This window comes from Chenopodium album, chromosome 25 (genome assembly GCF_948465745.1).
Source record: "Chenopodium album chromosome 25, dcCheAlbu1.1, whole genome shotgun sequence".
Classification (NCBI taxonomy): domain Eukaryota; kingdom Viridiplantae; phylum Streptophyta; class Magnoliopsida; order Caryophyllales; family Amaranthaceae; genus Chenopodium; species Chenopodium album.
In genome coordinates this window covers 30,203,397-30,212,705 of record NC_137858.1, presented here as the reverse complement: position 1 = coordinate 30,212,705, position 9,309 = coordinate 30,203,397, and the positions used below count along the sequence as shown (strand labels likewise).

The 9,309-nt window shown below is 34.1% G+C and overlaps 1 protein-coding gene across 1 annotated transcript; it reads left to right on the top strand.

Moving 5' to 3' along the window:
- Nucleotides 1–2,899: 2,899 nt before the first annotated feature.
- Nucleotides 2,900–8,628, top strand: LOC145613408 (inositol-tetrakisphosphate 1-kinase 3-like). The gene is made up of 10 exons (XM_081668506.1): nucleotides 2,900–3,277; nucleotides 5,422–5,503; nucleotides 5,632–5,664; nucleotides 6,383–6,503; nucleotides 6,616–6,708; nucleotides 7,004–7,123; nucleotides 7,226–7,402; nucleotides 7,524–7,579; nucleotides 7,681–7,765; nucleotides 8,071–8,628. The coding sequence occupies exons 1-10, from the start codon at nucleotides 3,075–3,077 to the stop codon at nucleotides 8,169–8,171; spliced, it is 1,071 nt and encodes a 356-aa protein (XP_081524632.1). The 5' UTR covers nucleotides 2,900–3,074; the 3' UTR covers nucleotides 8,172–8,628.
- The last annotated feature ends 681 nt before the right edge of the window (nucleotides 8,629–9,309 follow it).

Here is a 9,309-nt window from a genome sequence, read left to right as displayed (position 1 = left end):
AATATCTGGTTATTTCATAAATGTTATTGCTAGATCTGATCCACCTATTCAAATGTTTTACTTAACATGTACTTATAGCTAATGATCTTTGATTTTGCAATCAAGAAAAAATAATAAAAATTTTATAATTGGAAAGTATATGTTAATACAAATTTATTGACATCTTAATTGACAATGTACAAAGATTCAAAGTGTAGTCAAATTTAGAAATAAGAAGTTAAGAGAGTAAAGCACAAATACGGTCCTAAACTTTAGTATTTGTGCACTTTTAGTCCCTCAACTATCAATTGTGCATTTTTGGTCCCTCAACCACCATATTTAGTGTTTCTAACATAAAAGTTGAGGGACTTTGCCTAGTCAGCAAAAGTTTAGGGACCTTGAGTCAGCAATTTTTTTTTTTTTTTTTTTTTTTTTTGTCAGATTTATTTATTTAATAAGAATCTTTATATGTGAGGTGGCTAATGTGATGATGAAAAAAAGTTTAGGGCTGAAATTAGCCACATTGAATCAGTATAACCAAAACTAAATCATTAATTAGAAAACTAAAGTAATTAAATTAAAAACAATGTTCTTCAATATTAAAACCAATTAAAAATCTTTTGTTCTTTTGATTGAAAAAAATTTAATCTTTATCTATCTTTTCATGGCTTCCTCTCTCTCCCCCTCTTCCCTAACCTTAACCCCCCTTCCAATTTTCTCTCTCCTCCCTTCTCCCCTAGTCCCATGGCTTACAACTCCCTCATCTCCTTCGACAATGGCTCCCACCCGACCACCCCTAAAAAAATTAGCCAAGCTCCGACAATGGCTCCCTTTTCTCTCACAACCACCACACCACCACCACTACTCGATCGATTTGCGTCCGTTCTCATCATAGTCGCCGCCTTCCACCTTATCAGTTCGTCGCCGCCTCCTTTTCCCCTTTTTAAAGTTACTGCCTCATTTTCCCTTTTCAAGATTTTCGATTCGCAATTAGGGCAGGGTTTGATATTTTTTTTACCAATATGGGTGAGGTATTGGTGGTTGTGCGTTTCTGATCTTTGCGACGGTAAGGTGGGTTTCAGATCTAAGAGGTGGTGATGATGAGTTTGGGATTTGGTTCGCTGGTGGTGCTGGTGACTGGTGATGTGGCGTTTTGGTTTGTTAATGGTGGTTAGTGATATGGGGGTTTCGGTTCGTTGGTGGCCTGGTGGGTGGTGACGTGGGGTTTCAAGTGGTGGTGATGAGGTGGGGTTTCGATCTTAGGGGTAGTGATGTGGGGTTTCAGATCTCGGTGGTGCGTAGTTAGATTGTAAGAGGGTGGTTACTGGGTGGGGGTGTTGCTGGTGGTGCAAGTTGGTCGGGTCGGTTTTTGTTGGTAGTGGAGGAGTTTCAGATGTAAATGGTGGTGAGAGAGTGGTGATACAAGGTGGGTTCTGGTGGTGTTTAATGAGTTATTATTTACTAATTAAAGTTTCTTTCTTATTTTAGTCAAAGTAAGTAATAAATATTAATATCAATAGTTGAAAAAAAAAAAGAAAAAAGATAAATAATAACTCATGGTCCCTAAACTTTTGCTGACTAGGCAAAGTCCCTCAACTTTTATGTCAGAAAAACCAAGAGTGGTGGTTGAGGGACCAAAAATGCACAATTGAAAGTTGAGGGACTAAAAGTGCACAAATACAAAAGTTCAGGGACCGTATTTGTGCTTTACTCGAAGTTAAGAACTAATCTTTTCAAAAAAAAAAAAAAAGTTCAGAACTGATCATAGCATATGTGTTGGTTCATATTCTTGCACAAGAGATTTTTTTTTTTTTTTAATGCAAATGTGGGTTAGAACCCTTTATTAAAAAGAAAAAACAAGCAAATCAAGCTACAAACCGTGGCCATGCCACACCTATAGCATCCTCCCTTAGAAGACTATTTATTTCGATCGGAGGTGCATCGAAATAAACAACCCTCTCCTCTTGGATGACCCCCATATTGGCAAGTCGATCCGCAATTCTATTATCCTCCCTATAACAAAAAACAAAACTAAGAGAATTATTAAAGAAATTAACTAATCTACAGCAAGAAGTGAGCACATGAGTACAAGAAGAGATTACTTGTACTCGTAATTTCCCTTTCAAATGAAGATGTTAGTAAGAACAACCGAAGAGAACTGATATGAACTCATATTTAAGTTATATTCCTCTTCTGTCAAAAAAAAAAAAAAAAAAAAGTTATATTGCTCTTCACCCTTCTCTTATTAAATGTACGTTTCAAATCATATTATGTTCCATAATTTTTTTTTTTTCACGGTAAACTACGGGGAGGGGCCCCCTTCCTATCACAGGAAAGGGGGCTATGAGGAATCGAACCCCCATCACATGGGGGGGAGATGGAGGGATTCACCACCCTTCCATCTCCTCATTCATATTATGTTCCATAATGTATTTCTTTTAGTTGCATCAAATTGACTTTTTACTCTATTTTCATATTAATTCTAACCATGTATCATTATTAATATATAAAAATATATTGACATATACTTTTAATTTTGTTACGAGTATAATTTATACTTAAGGTAATTTTAAAGCATTGAATTATACGAATAACTTATAAATATTTAACAACTCATACTAGAATTTTTAAAAATAAAAGAAAATTAAAACTTAATAATTCAAACAAAATTACTTTACAAAAATGTAAACCAAATCATTTCTTATAAAATACTCCGTATGAACTTGAAAAGAACAAGACAATTTAAACTAGACCTTTTCTTTAAAAATAAGGCGAAATGAACAAGACGCTATTAAGCAAACTATAAAGTTACGTGGACAGTCCAAAACATAAATGTAAGGTGTTACAGCTAAGCTTTTGTTTTGTTCGAACTCCCCACCACTCCCTCTATAAATAAACCCCTCCCCATTCTCTCACACCCTTCTCTATTCATTTTCCATTTGTATTAATATCACATTTAAATCCTCCGATTTTGGAGAAAAAAAATCACAACGACCCATTTCATTTTCCTTATCATTTCTCAAATTTAAACTATTATTATTAATCTACCAAACAAACATAATTTCTCAATAAATTTGAATTTCTGGGTATACAATATGGTGGTGGAAAATATGAGGATGTTGAGGTTAATGGAGGAAAACAGAGATACAACAATGGCGGACGAAGACGACGAAACAAAGACGATAAAGAAAGTGTTAAATGAAGGATTAATTGAACCCATTAAACTTGTAGTTGGCTTCGCTCTTACGTCCAAAAAGAGGAAGAGTTTTTTACAACCAAAGTTTGAAGGTCTTGCTAGGTAAATTTAATCATAAACTTAATTTTTTTTTTGGTTTGTTTGAAAATTAAGGTACCCCTTTAATTGATATTAATATTTTGTTTGATTTTATAATTCTTGAATTTTGATTTTTGATAGTTGCATGTCTCGTGAGATCCATTTTTTCTGGTGGGTGGTTGAGTCTTCTTTCTTTTTCTTCCCTTTTTTGTGCTCACATGTTGTTTTTCATATTTGAAATGGGTTAATTTCTGGAAAATATTTATAGTTTTTGTCTTTTGTGTTGTCGTAAAAAGAGCCACATACGACGATATGATACGGTGTAGATGGGATTGTAGGTATAGCGAAAGACTTTAACCAATTAAACTAGTTTGTGTTATCGTATTGCTTTTATCTTGTACAATAGAAATTGCGGATATTTATTGGGTTGCTTTGCTTTTAATCCATATAAACTACGAAAACAGCTAATTGTCTGATTTTAGTTGGGTTGATTGAGGCTGATATTGCAAGGTTATTGAGATTTTAGTTTTGTAGGATTAAATAATTTTATTCTGTGTTAGTTACAGATCATGAATGAATATTCAGCCGACAAATTGTGCTTGCCTTTTATTCTGATATCTTTGCATTTGATTATATAAAAAATGGGTTGGAAAGCATGATTTCCTAATGTAAACTGTGTCAGTGAAATCTGGGTTGAAGCTGTTACAATCGTTTGATATGTGGTATTCCCTTAATTTAACATTATATTATCCTTGGTCGGAATCACAATTGATAGTCATACCTCATAATGACGGTGTAATTTGAACTAGTAATGTCGCAATTAAATCATGACATTGATTGCTAAGTGCAATTTGTGCTAGTAATGCGACAACTAATTTTGTAATAATGATTGTGGAGTGTAATATGAGCTAGTAATGTGACAACTAATTTCGTGATATTTTGAGTAATGAGGATTGTGAAGAGCCATTTGGATTCTTAAATTATTCTGGTATCTAATTAGCTATTTATTCTCATCCACTTGCACATTCCCGTGCTTTCGTGGTTTTTTTTAATAAGAAAACTCTAATAGTTTCTTGATTTGTTTGAACTTTGTGGGCCAGATTTTGTGATCATATCAAAAAGATTATAAAATCATTAACGACACGACCCTTAGAATCTCCTGTCACAATTTAAAAACGAAGTAATTGTGTGAATTTCTGCCAGATTTGTGGCAATGTTTTATTGAAGAGATATGTTTTTGCCAGATAATCAGTAATCAGATGAGTTTTTTACATTATTTTTCCTTATCTTTGAAGGGGGTTTTTGGCTTCATTAGCAAAATATATTGGTGGATTCTCTAATAATCTGTCAACATGCTTTTGGACCTCACTTTTCGTTACTGATTAGTGCTGTAGCTTGGTGGAGTTTAGGAATTCAAGTAGTGTCCTTTATTTGTCCGTGTTGTTGATACATGTCAATATGTCATTTCAACAGATTAGTCTCGAATAGACTAATTATGTTGTCGAATAATAACCTTGTTCCTGTTAGTGAAAGACAATGTGCCCATTTGTTGGAGAATGTATGTTTGCCTTTTCTTTTGATTAAGATCTATATGATGAAAAGTGTTGCTTGTACTATGCTTGATACCTAATGCAAAAATGTTCTACCCTGTCCACTCTTATTTAAAATTGTTTGTACACTACGGGAAAATAGTTTATTTTTCGTTGGTGTGCCCCTTCTAATGCTACTTAAATATCACGCTTTTGATTAGAGTGACATAAGGTTTGAAGAGAGTAGCTGAAGACTTTTTGTGATTGCAATATAGAAAGAAGTTGTAATTGTGTCTACGTTGCTCCCTTTTTTTAATTATTAAGTGTTTGCAAATTTAATATTTCCTTACTTGGCTTACATATGTCACAAGGTAGCTGTTCGCATTTCCAAAAGTTTCAATCTTCGATTTAATGGGTTTCATCGTTTTATTATATATTAGAGCATTTTTTGTTACCTTAATGGCTGCTAAATATACACTTTCTTGTCATTTTTAATCCAGCTCAAGTTGTAGGATGCCAGTGCTGGGTCTTGTCTGTTATAAATGATATTCATGCCATGCCTAAATGATATATAACACATACCTACTTATTATTTCTGTATCCTGTAATATGGCATTAATCTATATCAAATGTCTGCAGACTTAAGGGAATTGTATTTGTTGCTATTGATCAAGACAAACCACTTTCCGAACAAGGTCCATTTGACGTTGTATTGCACAAGGTAAAGATATATGCATTTTCGCCAGTCTTCGAAATTTAGCTCTTTCCTCAGCTATATGCGAGAGGATGGACTTTTTGACAGTTTTTACGATACCTAATACATTTGTCTCCCATATAATTTTGTTGCAGTTGTCTGGAAAGGAGTGGCAGCAAGTTCTTGAGGTTAGTGATATTGTCTGATCTTGTCATCATTAAAATGTTTATGATTAAATTCATTGCCTTATTATACGTTTCATTTATGTGTCCCATGCTAAAATTTATTTAGAAAATTTAGATGTTTCTTTATGCTACCTCACTCATCAGGAGATGTTCACTTTGTCTGAAGGTGCCTTGTGATAAAATACATCTTTACTTGTTTGAAACTTTTCCCTATGTGATATTAATTGCAGAGTCCCCTTCATCTGCTTCCAACCATGACCTGGTATTGACAGGCTGAAGCCCAAATTTAACTGTGAGTGAGGTCTGAGGATGTTTCCTCTTCCTTGGCCTTTTCTACTTGATATTTTGAGGTTCACAACTTCACATAAAATTATAAAGTGTGTTTAAACCATGTTAATTTTCTTGAGAGTTGAGTCTTGATCGTAGAAATTTTTTTCCTCTGTTGGATTCTATTATATAATTATGTTTATCTGTTTATCAAGGTAACTTGGATATAAGTTGCGTACTTGTGGTTGATTAGTTTTTCACTATCCACTTTTTGTGTAATTCTGGAGTTGTTTCAAATATTTAATGGACTCTTCATCCTTCAGAGGCTAGAGCTCCTGGATGATAATCTCATAGGTTAAGCATGATTTTGCTGTCTACTGCAATTATCGGTTTAAACTTGTGTAACGTTTTTGCCCTTCATACCCCTTAATATGTATCATATGTATATTTGTAGGATTACAGGCAAACACATCCTGAAGTTATTGTCCTAGATCCACCAGATGCCATAAAACATCTACACAATCGGCAGTCAATGCTACAGGTTGTTGCTGACTTGAATCTGTCTGACATTTATGGTAAGTCATGTAAAACATGGATTATACTCCACATCGATCCTTGTGATAATTATTAGGTCAGGATTTTATAATTTGCCAGCATGAACTAAACTTATGATGATAAATTGTGCAGGAAATGTTAATGTTCCCCAACAATTGGTTATAAAAAAGGATGCTTCATCCATTGCTCTTAAAGTTGCCAAGGAAAGGCTGAGGCTTCCTCTTGGTATGTTACTATGTTAATCAATCTTTGTATACTTCATAGATAATATTAGCTTGTAATTGGGGCTATAATTATCATAAGGATATTGCCACTGAAATTTTTGCAGTTATGACTTTTCTATGTTTATTGGGTCATGCATAATTAACAGAATGATATGTGTATCGTTCCCCATAAGTCCATTACACACTAAAATAAAATAATGGAAAATGAACAAGGAACTCAACAAATATTTATTTAAAGTATAAAGTAAAACCTTTTGTATCTTCCCAATGAATGACCATAAATGACATTATTTCAGTTGCAAAGCCCTTAGTTTCGGATGGGAGTGCAAAATCACATGAGCTATCACTCGCATATGATCAGTATTCTCTTCAGAAACTTGAACCACCGCTCGTATTGCAGGAGTTTGTGAATCATGGTAATTTCTTTAATCTTTACTACCTAATTTAATTATATATATTTATTCCCTAGTAATCTGTTTCTGAGTTCTGATAGTGTCCAATGGATTTGATGCATTTAGGTGGTGTTTTATTCAAAGTTTTTATAGTTGGAGAAGCTATAAAAGTCGTGAGGCGATTCTCTCTACCTAATGTTAGTAAACGTCAATTGTCCAGAACCAGTGGTGTGTACCGTTTTCCAAGAGTGTCTTGTGCTGTAGCCTCAGCGGATGATGCAGAACTGGATCCTGATGTTGCTGGTAAAGACTCTAACTGATCTTCCTATGCACCTTTGTCAATCCATTGCTACATCCCTTAGAAAATTTCCCTCCTTAATCCTAACCTTGTATTTTTCTTTTTTTTTTCGAAAACTTCTTGCAGAACTACCCCCTAGACCTTTACTGGAAAAGTTAGCCAGAGAACTACGTCGACGACTGGTAATTAGTGGTCCACATTGTTTGTACTTCCTAGTTCCTTTACACCGTCTATGTGACTTATCAGGAACTTACTCTTGCATCAATTTTTTGCATTCTTCCAGGGTCTCCAGCTGTTCAATCTAGACATGATACGCGAATATGGGACCCGCAATAACTTTTATGTTATTGATATCAACTACTTTCCTGGTAAGCTGACTCATCTTTGCACTGCAAAAATGCATTTCTTATTGACAAATTATAACCTTTTTGGTACGTTGTTTTCTTTACACATCCTGATGTTCGTCTTATCTTTTGAGAGGGTTTGGTTGGATCATATTTCATTTTTATCTATTTGGTACCAATATCACAATATGCCCCACAACTATCTTTAAATTAAGATACAGAAGTATGGCTAAGAAAAAGTAGAAGAAAAAATTGAATAAAGACAATGCAAAAGATATTAAATGCTGTGGATAACTTGTATTTACTTTGTGTATGTATGGTTTATGCAGGTTACGGGAAAATGCCAGAATACGAGCATATATTTACAGACTTCCTACTAAGTGTGGTCAAGAGGAATAAATTAAATAATCATCTAACAACTGGACGGTAAAGTCTTTGAACTTTAGAACAATCAAATCTTTTCGAAAACAGCATAATTGTGTTTTCAGAAGAGACTCCTGTGAAAGAGGAAAGATCAAAGGTCGTGTTTCTGTAGCAAGCATTCACAAGAACTGCTTGGATTTGATAAGGGGGGATTTGTACAGCTAACTATTGTGTGGCCCTTTCTCATTGAAGGCGTATAACCAATGACTGGTGTTCCTTTCAGCCTCCAATCACTTGTAATTACAGACTGCTACGAGCCTATGAGCGCAAGCTGAACCAAGCTATCAAAGTACAGCAACCCATCGAATAATGATGAACATCTATCCTTGGTTGTATCCCTTTCTAATTTTTAGTTTTATCCTCCTGCTCTCAAGCTGAGTTCCTTGCCATGTAAAGAACAGGCCGACCCTTGTACAAAGTTTTGCTGCATATCTGGTAATGAAATAAAAAGTGAACCTTTTCAACTGTTGATCGATTTATTTCTTGTTATTTATATATAGTACTTATGTTGGACTACAATTGACTTGTTCTTGGACATATATGTTCCACAAATTCTCTGACTCTCTCTTGCCCTGCACCATCACTGATCAGCATAATTTTTGAATATGGCTATCGGTTTTCTTGCAGCTGCATAACTCAGCTGTTGCCTATTGGTAACCATTATAAAGTTTCTGTCATGTGTTTTCTATAATCGATCAATTGATTGAGGACTTTGCAGTTTACATTTGTTTAGGATGCTGGTTTTTTTGGATGGTTGGAGCTGTGTTCCTTTTTATTCTGATTGCTAAGTCTTCTTTCTGTATTCATGTTCTGGTGCTATGAGCATATGATTTCTCTGTTAATTATGTTCGATTATATTCATATGGTGCTTTAAGAAACTTGGGCTTTTGAGAAATAAAAGCATATAACATCAATCAATTACATAGTATTATTTTTGAAAGACATCAATTATAACATCAATCAATTACACAGTATTAAAAGCAAATTTAAAGGGACACTTTACAAGGTATAATTAAAAAAATTCCCGTTGAAATTACTTTCTTGAAAAAAAATCATTGCTATATAAAATTAAAGTTACATTTAGATTATGACTTTTACTTTATATAAAATGTAAAGTAAATCTCCTAAAATATCAACTTGCACAT

Bases quoted from the DNA above. Each gene is read 5' to 3' on its own strand.
- LOC145613408 (XM_081668506.1), top strand. From the start codon at position 3,075: ATGGTGGTGGAAAATATGAGGATGTTGAGGTTAATGGAGGAAAACAGA. The intron at 6,709-7,003 runs GTATGTTACTAT...ACATTATTTCAG, and splicing joins AAGGCTGAGGCTTCCTCTTG to TTGCAAAGCCCTTAGTTTCG. The intron at 7,766-8,070 runs GTAAGCTGACTC...TGGTTTATGCAG, and splicing joins TGATATCAACTACTTTCCTG to GTTACGGGAAAATGCCAGAA.